This window comes from Pseudopodoces humilis, chromosome 5, assembly GCF_049639895.1.
Source record: "Pseudopodoces humilis isolate 2021_Gansu_Grassland_sample_001 chromosome 5, ASM4963989v1, whole genome shotgun sequence".
Lineage (NCBI taxonomy): Eukaryota > Metazoa > Chordata > Aves > Passeriformes > Paridae > Pseudopodoces > Pseudopodoces humilis.
In genome coordinates this window covers 54047188-54067148 of record NC_142204.1, presented here as the reverse complement: position 1 = coordinate 54067148, position 19961 = coordinate 54047188, and the positions used below count along the sequence as shown (strand labels likewise).

Sequence of the window (19961 nt, the reverse complement as noted above, 5' to 3'; positions counted from 1 at the left end):
TGTTTAGCTTGCTTGCAGTTTGCTTTTAGTTCACTATGGCTGAGTAAAAGCCTCTAAGCAGTGTAGACTGGCTCGTGGCCACAGCAGGAAGGGTTAGCTCCCTTCAGAGCCGAAATCCTTGTGCCTCAGTCATACTTTGGTGCCTCTAAAATGCTGCTCCTACATGATCTGATGCTTTCATCTGAAAGTGTTCAAAATAAGGTAAGGGGAATTTTGCAGCACATCAGGGTATTTTGATAACGACTGATGTAGTGTGTGTATTGCATGCCCAGGGATACACTGCACTAGTGAGTAGAGGGCAAAAGTGCTGATGTATTATGGAATCACTGCAGAGGGGAGGAGAGACGGGATAGTTCCATCTATTTTGGGGAAAAGAGCCTGGAGTGAACTATCCCCAGAGCTGTGCCTGGGCTGTGTGTGTCCTTGCTAAAGCAGATAGGAGAGAGACAAACCAGAGCCATGTTAAGCTACAGCTAAACAGACAATGATCAAAGTCTCTCTCCCTTGCCCTTGCACATCTAGTAGCAGTAGTACCTTCAGACTGTAATAAAATATTTAACAATGGTCCATCATTAGCTTTGGGAACCCCTCATGGATTGGAGAGCTGGAATCTAGTCAAACCATACTTAGCTCATAAGTTCTCTAAAACCAAAACCTTCCAATGTCAAAATTTCACTTTTGACTTTAGGACAACTAGCCTTAAAGGGAATGTAACAGTTTCCACACAATGAATAACACAGACAGTTGCCTATCCCAACTGGAGTATTTTTGTGTGTGGTTTGTGGCCAGGCTTTGAAGCAGCATTCTGTTGCATGGTAAAAGTCAAAGTGACACTATCATCTGTTTTGCAGAGATACAATTTTATTACTGTGGTGCCCAGTGAAGATTTTTCTTTAATAAAAGAGTCATAAATGTCTATTTTCAAAAGACCTTATCTGAACCATAAAATTTATCTTCAGGCATGAGCTATAAAAATAAGGCTGTGGCACTCAAGCATGATTTTATCTTTGGCAGCACTGTAGACAGTATGTTTAAATTTGAATTGGTTTGCCCTGATTCAGTCTTTTTTGGTAACTTAAGGCATGCCACAAATTATAGCACATTTTTATATTGCTAGATTTTTTAACAGATTTCATAAAAATCCAAAGGCTAGTTTTATGTCTGTAATTTTTATGGACCAATAAATCTGTGAGAAAGAATGGTTGTTCACAGCCAAATTACAGCTCTGTGCAAGCACATAATTTTTATTGTCTTTGTAAAAATATTAATTACTATAACTAAGATTCTGTACAAAATCTTGTAGATACAGGTTTTTCATACTGGAAGACACCCTGAGGAATCATAGTCAGTTTTTTTTACATTTTTATGTTTAAAGACTGACTGGGGACTCCTCGCAGAGAACTATGGTTCAGAGCAATAGCAATAAAAATAGTAAATTATTTTTACATAAACGCAATAATGTAATAAATGTGAAATCATTTCAGATCTGTATGATCATTTCAGCATCATATGTCAATTAAGCCAACTCTATGTACAGAAAGCCAGCTGTATCTTGAGCTACTTCAAAAGCAGCATGGCCATCAGGTTGAGGGAAGGGATTCTACCCCTCTGCTCCACTCTGGTGAGATCCCATGTGCAGTGTTGCACACAGCTCTGGAGAGACATTGACCCATTGCAGCGAGTCCAGAGGAGGCCACCACAATGGTTAGATGTCCAGAGCTCCTCTCCTATGAGGAAAGCCTGGGAAAATTGGGGTTGTTCAGCATGGAAAAGAGAAGGCTTCAGAGTGGCCTAGTTGTGTCCTTCCAGTAACTGAAGGCAGCCTATAAAAAAGCTGGAGAGGGACTTCTTACAAAGGAGCATGTAGTGACAGGACAAGGGGGAATAGACTCAAACTGAAAGAGACTAGGGTGAGATTAGATACTGGGAAGAAATGCTTTACTGTGAGGGTGGTGAGGCACTGGAACAGGATGCGGAGAGAAGCTGTGGATGCCCCATCCCTGAAAGTGTTCAAGACCACATTGGGTGGAGCTGTAAGCAGCCTTGTCTAGCGAAATGTGTCCTGGCCATGGCAGCAGCATCAGAACTAGATTACCTTTAGGGTCTCTTCCAGCTCAAACCATTTTATTATTCTATGATTCTATGAAGAGTTCTTTTTTTCATGCACAGCAGCACCTAGCCCACTTTCCTGGGCTGGGAGGTGGAGGGGCAGGGCCCTACCTGCCAGGCCAAGCACAAGTAGATATTCACATCCCCAGACAAGTCTCTGTTTCCCCAGACTTTCCGGAGACCCAACAGCTGGACCTACCTCCAAAATTGCTACTGTACCAATTCATTGCCTTCCCTTATGCATCACCCAAAAACCTTATCTAATCCTTAGCCCTCCTAATGGCCACTTCTCTCAGAACCACAGGCACTGCCTCCCACCTGTCATCAGGTGTCTCAATGCCCAGTCCCCTGTATAGTTCCTCATTGCAAATCTATTATCTGCTTGTAGATCCGTGGTGCTTATCTGCAAAGCCAGGTGATTGCTAGCTACAGAGCCACAGGGCTGCAGAGCCACGAGCTGCTGTGCAGCAAGGCCACCCCGGGAGATTCACTGGCCATGCATTGGCCATGGTCACTACAGTCTGTAGGCTGAGTGGTTCAGTTGGTTTGGAGAAGAGAGCGAGCACCAGAAATAAACCAAAAGAAGCTTCAAGGGGTGCAATGACCTGATGATATAACCAAAAAACAGCTTGGGAAAGTTCATGCTGGGAATTAGGTAACACAGAAGTACTTTGGTTTCTAGGAAGAATGGAAATTGAAAAAATATTGTGATTAAGATAAAATGAGGAGTCATTCAAATGAACTCATTAGTCAAATCATCTATCTACACTACTGAAAAGGAATTGCATCTAAGCATTTCTTAAAAGCTAGTAAGAAGGGAAATCAACTGATTAGGATGTAGCTCTGCTGGCATGGAAACAACCATGATTTACAGGAAACCAAATTTAAAAAAAAACCAAAAAAACATGTTTGTTGGTCTTGCCAGATGGCAAAAATTTACCATCTTCTACATAATCATTAATACTGGAAAAAACTTTTAAAATCACCACATCCAACTGTTAACCCAGTGATACCATATTACCACTAAACCATATCCATGGAAAGTAAGGAAGTAAAAGAAAACAAATGGAAATATTTAGCTTCTGAGGGAGAAGGAAGAATTTCTATAAATAACTATGTCATTTGGTGAGAAGATGCCAGCTCCTTGCTGGAATTAGCTACAGAGAGGAACACAGCATACATTCAGGATGACAAAAAAAGTGAGCAGCTGCCTGAGGATACCCCTTAAAAAGCTTTTGGATGGCACATGGCTGGTGTTGCCAGAAGGGAATGTTCATAGGGTAACAGACTGGTGATACCTACACTCTAATTCTCAGACCTGTTCGTGAAGTAAAATCACAGCGCTTCACTGTCACTTCTATCTATACCACCAAACCAGCAGGTTGTACTTAGGTCTTAAAAATCCTGGTAACTTTTACAAATTTGCCTTATCCTCTATTTATATTACATAGTCCCCTGAGGACTTTTTACTGCCTGCATCTGCGCAGAAATTGTTACGTTTCTTCTGCTGCTTAGCTGTGCTTGCTCCTGCTTGAAAATAGAACTCATAATAAACTTACTCTTTCCTACTTAACCCTATTTAAGAAATTAATTAAGGGGCACAGTCCTTTATGGAAATACATACTAGCAACCTTTTTGTTTCAGAGGACTCTTGACCAGAACAGCTGATCAAAAATACATCCCAAAGAAGTTTTTACAGAGGGGAAAAATCCTGTTTTCCCATTCAATAAAGGATTTGAATTGTATTTTATAACTGTGATCAACACTATCATGATTCAAAAACTGGAAAAAAACTTACTGTCCTTTCCAATTTAACATAAGTTTGTCACTGATATTTCAGATAGCTCTAATCAGAATGATGTATTCAGAGGTAATTATTTTTCCAAAAAGTCATTATACAGTACATTAGCCAAGGAACAACATTTCAGTACCTGGGACTGCATAATTAATTCAGCCTACACATGAAAGCTGAGAAGTTCACCCAAAAGAGGAAGCAGACATTCCTATCACCCTCAACTTGCTTACATTCCTGTGGCTTACTGCATATCAGCAATAAATTCCTGCTAAGTATTTCCATAATTCAGATTCGTGTGTCATCATCCAAAAATCTGGCAGGAGCTGGCCTGCAAAAGGGCAAACATCTACAGCAAATAGAGCTTTTCTGCCTGTAATCAATCACTCTCTCAACTTGCATACTTACTATGCCTCATTAAAAGTGAAAATGGTGGTTCATTCCTGCAACGCCTAGTGGAGAGGAGTGATTATAAACCACACAGCTTGGAGTGTGCTCATCATGAGTGTCCTCAGATGCCCAGATCCCTGAGACAGCTGGAGCTCTGTGGAAGATGGAACTATTACAGCGTCTTCTGACTGCTGCAGCTTAAAAGCAGGAATTCCATGTATGATCCTCTGGCAAACCCCAAATATCCATTTCAAAATCCCACCAGTGTAAAATGTGAGTGGGTAACCATCAGCTGAACCACTGCAAAGCCTTCCACCTACCTTCTGCAGAAAGCACCCAACTGGAAGGGGTAGTTTCCAACAGCAGGACACAGGCTAGATGATACTACACTTAAAGCCTCCTCTTCTCCTCACACATGTCCCAAATACCCAGGGAGCTGATATACCATATTTTTTTCCTCCTCTAAATGTTCTTTGTCTTGCTCCCTTCATGGGATAGCATTAAGAAAAATAAAATCTGTAGAGGTCTTTAATGTTTGGGTGTTTTTTTAATTTAATGTCATTAATCTTGCAATTTGAGTAGCTGGTAACTGGCTAAGAACATGACTGGTTAGCATGGCAAAAAAAACCCCAGTGACTCAGACCTTCCAGACTGACCTTCTCCCTCCATAGTACAAACTACTTTTGTTCAGTTCTACTGAGTAAAGATTATTCAGATGAGCATACCCTGAGCAGTGCAGTCCATTGGGGAGCCTAGAAAGATCCCAGCCTGCAAAAGCCAGAATTTGGTGTTATCTATGCAAATTTCAACGGGTTTTCCCATATGAAATAACCCGTAACCAGCATAGAAGAGGAAGTCACACTTCCTCACAGAGCCATATGTAAAATGATTGACAGTACTGGCATGTGCTGCATTGCGGCAGTTTCTCCCTTTGTCACTCTGTGTTGCTCTGTAGTTCTGTCAGCGGTTCCCAGCACTGGCTGGTTTGGTCTTATCATGACAGCCTTACTGGAAACTGTTGTTCCCACTGTTACTCTTCACAGAATTCTTTTTTTTTTTTTTTTTTTTTTTTTTTTTTTTATTGTACCAGTTATTATTGCACCAAGAATTGCTTGTCAAGCGGAAATTCCCAACTTTGAACAAATTTACACAGATTACAGTTGATATTATATTTGCCTAGTTTCCTTGTAGGAAAACTTTCCCTGAGTTACCATCCCCTGAAAATGAAAAGAAGCTGTATTGTAACTGGAAAAGATAACCAGCTTTACAATGGGTTTTATGTCAGCTGATAATCTTGGTTATTGCCATTTCTGTACTGAGGCTTAGTTCTCCAACATTGCATGCAGCCATTAGAGCCAAGAAAGTAACTTATTTACCTGGGAGCTGCAATCATTGTTCCCTGCAATGGCACAGCCACCATGGAACAGGCACTGATTCCATGAATTTTCTCTCTGAATTCTCTGGCATAATTCTCTTGTTCATATTATCTGCTTAAAAGAGTACCTGGAATTCACCTTAAAGCTTTTTCTTCTGCAATCAGCTAAAGCTAAAAAAAACCAAAACTCTGGAATGAGAATTTACCTTGAAATGCTTTCTATTGATGGTGAAGATCCAGTTAAAAATCAGTCCATGAATTCAGCCTGAAGACAAAAAAGTTCAAGAACTGGAACAATTTTCAGGGAGGTCTTGAAAAAAATAAATGAGGAAAGAGATAAAGAAAGAGATAAGAAAAGATGATTGATTACACCTTTTAGATTCTTACCTAAAAGGGAAGAAATTCTGACAACTAGTCAATAAATTAAATTCACCTGAAAGACAAATACTGATACTATATACCTTTTCCTACCCAATGACAGATTATGTATTCCCACATAAACAGTTGGAGGATGCAAATTACTATACAATGTAAATCAGATAACAAATTACTAAAGAAAAGTGGCTGAGATAAGAAGAAAACACAAAACCTACATCTGAAGCCAGTTTTTCAGCACAAGGAACTATATCTGGGAAAATAGAGTAGGAAGGAGAGTGTATCATCACAATGCAATAAAACAATATTATCTCTATGGGCTTTTTTGTTGTTTTTTTACTAAATGAAAACTAAGAAGGGCTAGTGAGAATGCAGAGTTGGAAGCCAATCTTGGATATGCATGGCTGGATCCAAGGATGCTATAAGCAGATGGAGATAATTCTTTATGCAATAATGGGAGACATATTAATATAAACTAATAAGTAATACCTCTATAATATAAGAAGCCAGGCTTCACATTCAAGCAATTTCCTCTCCTTAGAAACTATGTCTTATTGTGTGCATGTGTGGTCCCTGATGACTTGGCTCTGCAATTCATACCTCAGTCATAACCTCATAAGAAGGGATAATTTGACAGCAGATATATCTTTTATGTATTGTTTTAAAAGTCCATTAGTCATACATTACACAATCCTCTCATGTGCATTCTTCTCATATATATCCTTTCAACCTTCTTTTTCCCCTTTGCATCTAAGTGGAATTGAGATTTTTATAGGGGGAAAAAAAATTTGCAAACTGGCATTTGCTTTCCATGCTTGCCTTTACAAAGTGAAAGGACCTCCTGCAAAGTCTGATGTTACTATATTAATAAATAAAGTTAGTTAGAAATCAAGAGTAAGAGACCTGTGAGGTAAAAAAATGGCAGCACTTGTTTCGACTGCGGTTAAGTGTTCCGTTTGAAAAAATGTTGTTGGAGCCCTGAAGCTGAAACAGAAGCATCATGAAAAGGAAACTGCTGAGGATAGATAGAGGTGAATGGGAAATGGGTGTCTGAAGAAACATGAGAAACAAAAGGGATGTGAAAAAGTTCTTAGCTGCCTTGTCAAGAGGAAAAAATTGGGAACTGTGGATTTCAAGCTTTGCAAAAACTTCTATGAGAATTCACAGCCTTGTGCCTGTTTTTCCTCTGAAAGCTATACATGGAATAACACTAAGAAACCAGAAGAAGCCAAATCTATGGAGGGTGGCACAAAGCCTCCCAGCCATCATGGCAAAGCCACTACTTCTTTTTCATGAGGATAATCACTCTCAGGAACAAATAACATGAAACAATAGAATATAACAGATTAATCTGTAATTGGCTTTCATCTTCTTATATGAACCCACATTTCTTTTCCTGTGAAGCAGCAGGCAAGTCATGCCCAGCGTAATCCTTCCACCTCAGGATGAGCAGCTCACCTCTGGAATGAGCAGCAGCCAAAACAGAGCCACACCTGGGCCTGCCTCCTGTTCCTCATCTGTTAACCAACATTGTATGTGCGTGTGTTTGTATTATGAAAAGCGTGTTAGAACAGGAAGACAGAGCATTTTGTCTATTTATTATATATACTCTTTTCCAAGTAAATGCTTCAGAGATGTTTTCCTGGCACACAGTTGGTTCTCTCAATCTACAGTCTGTCTCAGACACCAGCTTTTGAAGTCCATTTCCAGCACTCTCGGCCACAATGTTATATTCCCCACTTGCCCCAGAGTCTCTGCCACTGAGCTGCAGTGCTGCCTTTGCAAATATCCCAGCACAGCCATGTGCTCTGGGGCCAGCTCTGACCAAGGCATCCTTCCCATGAGTTATTCAAACCAGGCAAAGGCAGCTCAAAGACACATCAGTGTGGGGATGGGACCATCACAAGTTTGCACTGAAGCTCAGTGTCACCAGTCCCCAGAGGGAGATTCCAACCTTGTTTGTTCTCTTCACTGTACCTCAAGACCCTGCTTTGCATTTATTATTGCACAGTTGGATGGGAGTCTCTCTTCTCTCTCCTCTTTTCTCTCAGACCCAATAGGTAATTAGCATAATTCCCAAATTGTGGAGACAGGGCACTATAAAAAGTCAATACCAGAACTCAGACACATGTTGGTTTCACCTGCCACATCCCTTCCAGTGCAATAAGAGAGGGAAGGCCTTAATTTCCTCTTCACTTTGTCACTTTTAAGAGAAACAGAAGCTGAATTGCTGCTGGGGAGTCTTGCTGGGCTTTGAAAACACACAGAGCAATGACATCCAGACAGTTTTCTAAATGGTCTGACTGAAAAATCAGAGATTTGTCAAGAATACCAAGGAATGATTAAACAAATTAAAGGAAAAACAAGCAAGCAGGTAACTAAGTGTCCTGGATCTTGTGTGGAGAATTTTGTGACACAGTTTCAGTGGAACTATGCAATTGTGGAACTACTTTTCAACACAGGTTGAAATTTCCCCATCAGACTCCCAAATTCAGCAAGACTTGAGCCTAGGCTCAATGGGTAGTCTATTCTTTCCCTACTAGCCATTATGGTTTAAAAGCTGTGTTCAGTTTTTCACAATTAATCAAACCTACACAGCTGTTAAGAAACACTTGATAAAAATCACAGCTGAAAAGGGGAAGGAGAAAGACTAATCCAAAGCAAACACTACTTTGCATAAATTAAGAGATTAATACAGGGAGATGTATCATTCACTGCAGTGCACTTCCCTTTGGACCACTTCCCCTTGGAGCACTCCATGGCTAATTGCAAGTAAGTGCAATGCTATTCCACAGTTTTCCCTTTTTTCCCCAGCTGTGCTATTAACAATCTGTCTGAAGACAATGATGTCTCTAGTGAGAAAAATATGAGGACAAGATAGAGGGTGTGGAAAAGGTTATCAGTTAGAGAAGAGATATTGATTTACATTTTTACTGCTACAGAGGAAGCACATGTTGGTTTCTCAACTGTTCAACATGCTTGTAAAATATTCAGCTGATAGTATAAAACATTTGACAGTGAGCCTAAGGTATTCAAGCTGAACATGAAAAATTACAAATGGGTTTTGCAACAGTGTGCAGCTGATGATAAAATAGTAGGTGGTTCTCAATGCTGATAAATCAAGTGATGTGTAGGGGGAGAAAAACAATCTTAACTGTATCTACAGAAAACACCATTGACAACACCACAACCATCACCAGTCCTAGCATGAACCTTAACTAATACAGAATGTGTCCTGTTCTGACCTGGTAGACTCATGAAAAAAAAAACCCTACTATTATGAGTAAGTTGCAAAACTTTTCTAAAGCTGCCTGTCTTGCAGAAAAATATTACACTCCATATCTGATACTGTCAGGTTCAGCCTGCTGTATCTGAGCTTGCTTCTCTAGAAAGAAGTGATTTGGACTAGGGGATCAGGACTCTTTTCCCTTCAAACCCAGCTATGTAGAGACTGCATGGCCACACCATATATACCATATAGAGCAACTTACTTACTGTACAAATATCCCAGTGAAGATTGAATATCCTGTGGCTGGGTCTTTCCTGCAGATTGGCATAGGGCATATTAACATTCATGGAAGTGTTACCAGAAACTGTCTAATGCAAGGGAAGTGTGAGAAGTTGTCTGGTTTTCCTTATGAATTTGCTTAGTTGAAGGAGTTTTAATGAAACATCTGTCTCTTCTGTCCAGTCTACAAGAAGTAAGGTCTGAAGAAAACATAAAGCTGTATTTTTTGTAATATAGTGCTATATTCTGATTTAGACATAAGCACTAAGGATTGAGATCTTGAATTTCTAAGAGTTCCATGTTGTCAACAGTGCAGTACTTAGAAGTACTTGTTAAAAACAGGCAGGTAGTTGTCAGCATTATTAGATCGGGAAGAGAGAAATTAACAGAACATCTCTATGCCACTGTATAAAATCATGTTTCCATATTTTGAATACTGTATATAGTTCAAGTGGTTGCCATATAAAGAATGATTAAATAGAATAAATTCTTCAAACTGACGAAAAGATGAAGAGAAGATAACGTAGAAGTCAATAAAGAATAAGGAATGTGGGAAAATAAGTACAGAGAAACATTTCATTGTTCTTTTTGTCATAAACTAGGTGACATCAGAGCAAGGACAGATACTTCACACATCACCTGCTTAAACTGTGGAGTTTAACAAAATGAGGAATAGAAAATACAAGATTTATGTGAGTTCAAAAAAAACACTTAGGTAAATTTGTATAAGAAAAACCTTCCATAGATACTAAGCGCACAAGAATAATTCATTCATTAAGTTCTTAAGAAATGCAGATGAACCTGTTGAAGACAGAGTGCATACTAGAAGAACATTAGATTTGACACAGTACAAACTCTCATATGTCCTTACACAAAGCTAGAGAAGCCCGAGGTGACTGGATAGAATGTGGAAAAGGTAATGAAAGGTTCAGAGAAGCTCTGCTCCTGGCTAGGAGCGCTCTGCAACAGATAGGGCAGGATGAGATTTACAGAGGAAAAGATTTAACTGTCTGGGATTTCCTACTTTCCCCAGACCTTACTTTTTGCTTCTTCCAGCTCATTACCCTCTGTTTTCCCAGATATTAACCCTCTGGGCTCCATAAACAGGAGAGAAGATGTATTGCTGTATGGCAAAGTGGGAATGTGTGCCCGTAGCTCCAGCTTCACAATCCTTCCTCAGGATGGACTTGATTTAGAGATGGCACAAAGCCTGTCCCATCATGAGATGCAACCTGGTTGAAGGAGAAACATCTTTGTCACAGGACATGATGAAATGGTAGCTAACCCCACAAAAATCAGAACAGCATCCTGCCCTGACTAGTATCCATGGGGACATAAATTTTAGCCTTTAGAGGAACTAGCAAGGATGACAACAAAAGCACAGAAGCTTTCTGATCCAAAGCCGATTAAAATTTGCCTAGTGAGAAACAGGTTTGATTCCTCATGCATATGATTTGTTCTCTCTGAAATAAACCTATAATTACCCACACTTCAAAAGCTGCTTCTTATGCCTCATAGTCTAAAAACGTGGTTTCCATTTACCTGGAAATGAATCACTGGACTTCATAGAAGAATTAAAAGTTTTGTGCTTCTGGGAAATGAAACTCAGTAGTGTGCACATATTGCCAAGCAAATAGTAATACAAAAGAAAAATTGAATCCATATTTGACTGGGATCTACTATTAATTACTACAGATGACTTACAGACCTGAGGCATGCTTTCCTCGAGCAGGACAATATCTGTTTTCTTCGTGACAATACTATGTGGTCAGGGAACAGTATTGTTTCTGGCAGGCATAGATATTGTTGCTGTCAGGCAGTGGCTCACAGGGCAGATGATATGCAAGAGAAAGTTTCTTGCAATTGTTCGTTCTTTGTCTCCCTTTGTCTCAAGCTTCACACACATGAGCAGCAGACACCCTTCACAAAAATTCACAACTGTCAGATTAGACATGGGGAATTGTGGTTATGAGTTATATTACAATGAACATTCTTTTAGTAACACTCGCTTTGCTGTTGTTTTTCAGAATTCCATAAAATTGCCGATTACATTTAAAAGACATTTCTTTGCAGACCTTAAGAAATAGATAAGGGAATACTGTTACCCTATATGCTGAGTCATACAAGAATTATGTCCATTAAAGACTTGATGCAATGGTTCTTCATTTCTGTGGGCTGGAAAGTATATATTGGTGTATTTGCTGGAGAAAGAGAATGGAACCTTGTGAAAATCCAAAATAAATTAACTTGTAGTGTTTGGGTCTTTTAAAATACCAGAAGCACACATGGTACATTCTTCAAACACAGTCTCTAATTTTGTCTTGTATTTGAAACAGAGCATTGGTAAGCTGGAGTACAGAAGAGCATCCATTCAGGAATCACAGAATCCTCTTTCATCTGAGGCAGTAACACAACAGCAGCACTTTTTGTACAGCTATTTCCTATGATATTCAATGTCTCTGCACCAAGCAGTAATTAACAGCCTTCACAAGTACATTTATATCATCTTTGTGGTCTTTTTCATGGAGTAAATCTTACTTTGCTTGTGCAGCCTAGGTTGTATATGTGCAGCAGCACAGCAACAGCAACAGCTGGTTATTTGGTGAATATTCCCCTGGCCTTAGAAGCAGATAAAAGTCTCATACCTTGATGCTACAAATAAATGTCATCTGTATCATAACCTTGAAGAGCTAAAAATGGGCCTCTAGAAAGAAACTTGGTCACAAAACAGAAAAGCCACAGAAGTGAGCTGCCTGAAAATGTGACAAAGGATTTGAGTCAGGTTTGATATTTATGACAGTTTTCTGTTCATCATTAACTCACAGCCTCAGCTTGAGTTTTTGAAGGAGGGGACACCAAATTAGGTAGCTCATTTGGCTCTGCTCAGTCTCATATCTTAAGTAAGCCAAGACAAAAAGTGTGAATTTGGGAAATATATCTCAAATAACACTGGACATATATCCAGAAAGACATGCTGGCATTTTGTTTATATAACAAAGTGAGGATAGATACCAGATTGCTGTCTGTGCTCTGATTTGGCTAGAGAAAGTTATCCTCAATCTGGAAACCACATGAGTGCAGATCAATCAATCTATCCTGACTTCCAGTAAATCTTTTCAGATTAGCCATATTCAGAATGATAGAAATATAGTTATGTGACTTCATACTCAGCTACGCATTCAGTTATCTTAGAACAAAGACAGAAAATGCTTATATGGTCTAGAAATGGTCCAAAATTTTCAGATACTCATGGTTCATTAGTGTTAATTGGGTGGGGCATAGATAAGGAACAGGGTAGACAAAAGAACACATCAGTGGAACAAGTAGAGCATTCAAGCATTATGATAATATTGGTATCTGCATACAGAGAACCATGCCTTTCCAGAATGAACTGGCAACAGTCCAACGTGAAGCCTCTCAGCTGCCCAGGGCCTTGCAGAAAAATATCAGTGAGTGAAAACTACAGGTGTAGAAAGACATTCTGGATTTCACAAGGAATGTGAACAGAGAACAGAAGAGAGAGCTACCTGAAAGGAAGCTGACTGCCACAGAAGTCTAATGCTATAAGATTCATTATAGCATTCATTCACAGAGTCATTAAAAAGAAAGTGAAAATTTTCTTCTAAAAAATAAAGGGAAACTGACTTAATGCAAAAGAAAGAAAAGAAAAAGCTCGGTAAAGTTTCACTAGTTTTAAGGGGGTAAATGGTCATGAAAGAACTATCAAGAGTGTGTGGCTGTTGTGCATCTTGGTGTTTCTCCACTTGTTTGAACCACCTTTTCTTTCCACTTCACCACTGGTAGGACAGTTATTATTGAAGAAGGGAATAAAAATGACAGGCTGTTTCCACAGGCTCCAACAAGGTGTTGTTAGATGACTTGTTGAAGATCCAACAAACTGTGAAGTCCCATAGATAAGAAGCCCAGAGACTCACTGAAGGACTCCCAGTTTTACAGAGAGGTTCTGGGTCAGTTTGCCTCCCACTCATCCTGGCGTTGTGCCCCATGAAGAAGAAGACAAGATAGTGTATAACAGGGATGAAGGTGAGAAGCAACCAGGTAGGGAAAATGTATATATTGGGTGCAGAGCAGCACATCTGTGGTTACTTTCCACTCATTTTGCCATTTTACCTGGAGGTTCTGAGTGAGGAGTAGCTGTGAGTCAGGAATGTGAATCACACCCAGGCTGGCCAACTTCACTTCTCCCTTCCCTCCCCTGCCTCACAGCCTTTGTCCCCTCAAGTCCCTCTTGAGCTGTCAAGAGTTCCCCTGTCCCACCTCCTGTCACCCCTACCTCAGTTTCTGCAGCTCCAGGTCATTCTTCATCCTTTATGGGCTTCCTTCTGCAGGCTCCATATACAGCTTTTCCTTCTGAGTGCATCTCCTCACTTGTGCCCATAGATGACTCAAAGCACATTCTCCCCATCCTTTATCTAGTCATCCTATCTCTGGGCATTCTTTTTGCTTTTCATCCTTTCCATTTCCAAACACATCCTGTCAGGGAGTCTCTTATGACAAAACTGTTCATCAAGCACAAATCCAGCTTCTGAATGCATATAAGCAATGTAAACAAAGCTTGGAAATCTCTGCAGTGTGTGATCAGACACTAGAACCTCTGAAATATATGAGAATAGTGGCTATCAACTCAAAGGCAAGAGTTTTTTTAGTCTATTTTCTATGACATGAAAAGGTAAAAAACCTTAGAGCACTCATGTGGAGACAGAAATGGAGAACACAATCTCATCCACAGCTGATTTTGAGAACTGACTTTTAGAAGTTAGATAGGAACTTATATAGCTTTAAAAGAGGATAGTTTAGGTTTCATTCTTTAGAATGTAGTCAATGACAGAAAATATAATATCTGACAAATTTCACCTATTAAAAAAAGTAGTCTATAGAAATGATCATCTGTTTCTCAGTACATAAGATGTCCTGGTTTTACTGTATCAGCTATATACTAAGCCATTTAGATCTATATGAGATGGAGAATTAATCTGTCTGATGGTTCCTAAAAAATAATAATTTCTAGAGTGCTTGTGAACCCAATACCAGAACTGACCCTTGTTCATAAAGTTTTTCAAAAATGGCACGTAGTGCCAATTGAAAGGGCTTATTCCTGCAAAATATGAGTCAGTGATACTGGCAGTGGCTTGAAGTGGTGGAAACCCAGCAGGAGGATGGGAGGAATAGCTCCCATCATTGCTACTGGACTTGTTCACTTGTTCTCTTGTTCACAGCAGCTTTACATGTTTGCACTACAGGCCTTTCTGGATAAGACAGAGAAATTGTATTCTTAGTCCAGGAAAGACATTTCTGTGTACAATAAAGAAACTTACAGGGGATATAAGATAAATTCACCATTTTTTTAAGCCAGCTATTACAGGATATGAGTAAGGGGAACTTTTCACGCTAAGTTGAAGCAAGTACATTTCCTTCTGTTTGTTAAGCACAGGTGTGTTAGACTTCAGGTTGAAGTCTAACTAAGGACAGCTAAGGACCTAACCAGCAAACTGTTTGCACTCCCCTAGAGCTGGGCTGTTTCCCTTCTGCTGGCTCACATAGGCCTGATTATGTAGTCCCAGAAGTGAAATAAGCAGTAAAATAACCCTACAAAAGAAGTCATAATTTCTCTTCCCATTTATTTCTTTGAAGTAGCTTATCAGAAGTCTAAAAAAGAGACAGCTCAGGAACTCAGCCTGCAGAGCAGGACTAGTTCTGCTGTGGCTGTTGTTACAGCTTGATGAATACACAGCTACTCTAATGAGAGCTGTGGCAATTCAAGCATGGCACTCAACTGTAACTTGCTGATATCAAGGAAATGTATTTAGGTTGAGTTGCATTACTGCCAATAAAGAATACTGCAACAGCACCAGGCTGGTTTCCCACACCAGACCACACATCAGCATAGAAAGAAAATAAGCCCATTAATAAGCGGAACAAAATTGGTTTAATTTATGTGTTAACTTTAAAAGTTAGGTTCAGGTTTGTGCAATGCACTAGACATAAAGTCTTTAAAAGATTACTAAAAAGCATCTTATCAGTGTTTTTGCTATATTTTGATATTCTGATACATGCTAAGATTTTAGAACTGGGACATTCATGCTCTGTGATAATACTAAGAATGTAGATATTAAATGAAAAACAAATACATGCAGGTTATCTCAAAATAAGGTGTTTGGACTGGGCCCACAATAAGCATGAAGGGAATTTCCTTCAACAAAGGAATGGAGGCTCTAGACAATTAGCCAAGTCTATAAGCAACACATAGGGGGATTTTTGCATTTGACTATCGTTACAACACCATTGACCAATTGTGCATTGGTCAGTATTGCAAAATTGTTGCATATTTTGGGTGAGAGAAAGAAAATATTTCAGTGGTCAGCAGAGTGTAATGAATACTTTTAGGGTTAGGAAAGATTTTATTACTATCTTCTTTCAGCACTAACCTACCAGTGTTTAAAATGTCTTGTGAAAAAATTTAAACACTTTTACTTTTGCAGCTTTGAAGTCACAAGAACAGAAGAGGCTGTAACTTCTCTAGAAAATATCTCCACTCACTGTGTGGAGATAGAGTAGACCTTCTTCCAAATGTATTACATGTATGGGGTGGTCCAGTTACCATCTGGAAGAGCAGGAAAGTTGGTCCCAGGGGGAGCAGGAATTTTGTAATTAGAAGAGAAAATGCTTGCCTGAAGCATAGTATTAGGAAAGGAATCATACAGATCTGCTTGGGAATCAGTCAGAAAAGCTACCAGCAATTTTCTCAATACACAAATGCAAACAGGCAGACCTGAGCCAAAGGATTATTAAGGATTATTTGCAAACGTTTGCTGTAAGCAGGAATGTTGTAATGGTAAGCATTTAGGTCAAGTTTCCTAGGCTCCCTTTAAAAAAAATCCCCAAGCAGAATGAAATATGCCTGGAAACTACCTGTCTCTCTGCAGTGGCCATCCATCATCCATCATCCAAAGACCACTATCTTTGGATGAACACTTTACTTTCAGATTAAGTGACATCTGCTATATCCATCACCTAAATTTTCCTGTAAAACAGGACCGTGCTTGGTCATATTTTCTTTGGTATCGTCAGCATTGCAGCCAACAAGAGATGATATACTTCAAGGGTCAGCATCTATGCAGCTGCAACAGAACTTTCTCATTGAAAGCATACAGCTTAGTACAGTTGTTGTTGCTTCAGGATCTCAGATGAGCTTGTCATTGGAGGTGGTGTTTTGCCTTAGTCTTAGATATAACTGTATCATTTTAATTCATTTTCAGTCTGAGGACATATTCATAAAGGTGATCTTAAGATACCATGACAACAAAAATCACTCTGTACAAATCAACCTTTCCTATAGAAAAGACTTCTCCACTGGAAGAAAGTGAAGAGAGTAGTGTTCTCATGCTCTCTCAACTGGATGGTCGAGTGCCTTGTTCCTGACTGCAGCCTGAAAGGCATTAGAGGAAAAGCAGGTGTGTCAGGGTAGTTCAGAGCTGCAGCTTCACAGACAAAGTAATTAAGTGCTTTAGGAATGCTGCCCTGCCACCTCTGCTTTTGGAGCTGCAGCACAGCTAGGAATGAGACTAGAGCTAATAGATGTGCTGTCTAAACAATAAAGCTTTTATATAAAAGGAGTCGAGCAGAACTTGACCTCTCCAGGGCACACCAAAAATTCTTGTGTTTCAATGCAGTGGATATGTCTCTAATAACGTACTCTGTAAATTTGTCAATGAATGACTTGAAACAAAACAAAACAATTTTAAAACCCCACACATTCAGATGGAAAATATTTTTTATTGATCAACTTCTTGTTCCAGACCCTCACTCCTCACCCATATTCCTGATCTCACATGATCAATTCCACATGGTTTCAGGATATGCTATTAATCATCCTTTAGTTGATTTTATTCCAATGTTACACAACAGGAAGGATGTTTGACAGGACTATTCAGTGAAATAAAGGCCAAATGTTTAATAATCAGTACAGTGTGTAATATTATCCTGAACAATTGAGTATAAATACTGATATAATGGGGAAAAATATTTCCATTATTTCCATTAAACTGTTTCCTTCTAGATCAGATTTCCACAAGAGTTTTAAATAGCAATCAAACCAAAGACATGTACCACCTCAGACAAATAGGAAAATTATCTCCAAGGCAAACACAAATGCAAACACAGAAAGCAGTTGTTAGATATACTTAAAGAACATGGTCTGTTATGGTGAGATTATCAGAATGGCATGACAAAATCGAAACAGGAAATTGCAAAGAAAAATAACATATCAAAGCTGAGAAAACTTCCTCCGTTCTTCATTTCTCAAAAACTATTGCTTATGGTTTAAAAATTAAGGTTATAAACAAGAAAATCTGAAATCCTTATTCTATAGGTACACAAAGTACTATGAAAGTACACAGAGCATGTTTTGTATAAATGGGAAATATGGACCTGATTTTCTAAGTGATCTAAGACTTATTTTTAAATACTGGGAAATAAGGAATCATAATCTGAATTTGTCATACTAGAGTAGGCTCAGCTTGCTAAATTCTTCACTCATGAGTATAATCTAATAGTCATTAGAAACTACTATCATGAGAGAGGACCAGTTAGACAAGATTTGCAAGTTGCACCAAAATACAATGTTGAGAAGATACTGAGGACCTTGGAAACATGTTGAATTCAATTCAAGGACTGCACACTCTTCATCCTAGGAGAAAAACAGAAGAGGAAAGAAGATTGTTGTGAGGTTATTTCCTCTAAAGTGTGAAAAAAATTCATTGCATTCATATATAGTTGGTGTAAAGTAACAAATCTCACCATTTGTCTACAGCTTGTGTATTTGACTGTCACAGTTCAAACAGTGCTTATATGAACAAATAAAACCAGGATACTTTATTCTGAATGGTATCTTCTGACAAGGGAAAAGCCAAAGCCTGTCTCAAAGCAAGGATGGTGGCCCCTTCTCAACCACACGATTTGCACAGCTTTTGCAAGGCTGCATCTTTTCCCCATCTTTGAACAAGGATTTTTCAGACCATCTCTATTTTCTCTGGAGTTCTAGGTAGCTCCCACTCTTCTAGTTTGGCTCTGAAAGGTATCCTTAAAGGAAGAGAATTTTTAAGGGCTCAGGGTCTACCAAGTCATACCTCCATGGGCTGTGTTATTTACTGATTTGTCTGTAGGCTAGGACAGGTGTTTCGTAAAGGACTGTGGCAATAAGAAGCAGCACTGAAACAGCTGAGCAGACGTCTAATCAGTGAGAGCACAGAGGGAACTGATCTGCATGCAAACATCAGTGAGAAAGCAGGGGACAGGTTCTAATAATGTGAATATCATGCACAGCACATCTGAGCTTGTTTCAGGGCTCTTGAAGGTTGTGTTGTTACTTTACACTTCCCACTTCCACTGGTTATTTGTCTCCCTTTCTCCTCACATTGGTAGCAAGGCAGCTACCTCTGATTCCAGACTGTACTGCAAAGAGAGAAAGCAAGAGAAGAGAGAACACAGAAGCAAGGAATGTCTTCAGTGGGAAAGGGAGAGTTAAGAACCTGATATTCCTTCTAACTATATTCAAAATTTATTCAGCTATTCCTTCTGTGCCTTTAGCAAAGCCAGTGATACGGTTTTAAGATTAAAAACTCCATCCATTCCCACAGATGTTTTAAACTTTACATTACATGGATACCTGTGTGCCATGGCCTTTGCTGGGTTTCCATTACTGTGTGACTGACCATGAAAACCTGAGGGAACAAGTTCAAATATAGTTTGCCATTTCGTTTTCATTACAATTCACATATTTATTCCCAGAGTAACTGATATGGATTATTGTTTCAAACAAAATACATAAATTTCTTATTTTATAGGTGAAATAATGTTTCAAAATGTATGGGTTTATTAAATATAATCCAGAAAAGTGGTCAAAGGAAATAGAAAATTTAAAAGGAACACAAAGTTTTGCCTCCAAGTCAATGATTAAATGCAAATTTAAAAAAAACCACCACATTATTTTCCCATATCCATCCTTTGTAGAGTAAACAAGAGTAAGCCACTGTAATTCCCAAAGCATAAATACTTATAGAAAAATGAAATCCATTGTAGAATAATAAATTCTACATGCCAGAAAGCTCTTCTTGAAGCCTGGGAAACAGCAGCCTTCCTGATGGTTAGACACACTGACTTTGTTATAATAGATGTTGTTATGACTGGAATCTTGTTTTTTAATAACATCGTGAGTCTTCTGTGCACATTGACAGTGCTTGGTATTTTTAACAGTAACACTTAACATGCACATTTCTATTTTACAAAGGTGTACACAGTATATATTTTCACTGTTTCACTATGCCATTACAAGATTATTTGTCATTTGCTTTGACATTTGTATAAATCATATTGTCACAAATTACGGACAAATC

General features: G+C 39.0%; 1 protein-coding gene across 3 annotated transcripts in view; it reads right to left on the bottom strand.

The window, feature by feature from the left end:
• Positions 1-17381: 17381 nt before the first annotated feature.
• Positions 17382-19961, bottom strand: part of IL17REL (interleukin 17 receptor E like) — a 42640-nt gene continuing 40060 nt past the window's right edge. For all 3 annotated transcript variants that reach the window (XM_088055463.1, XM_005519210.3, XM_088055464.1), the window contains 2 exons: positions 19235-19289; positions 17382-18256 (listed from right to left, as the gene is read on the bottom strand). In XM_088055463.1, the coding sequence (XP_087911589.1) occupies positions 18229-18256; positions 19235-19289 (83 nt within the window). In that variant the 3' untranslated portion in view covers positions 17382-18228. The remainder of the gene's footprint in view (positions 18257-19234; positions 19290-19961) is intronic.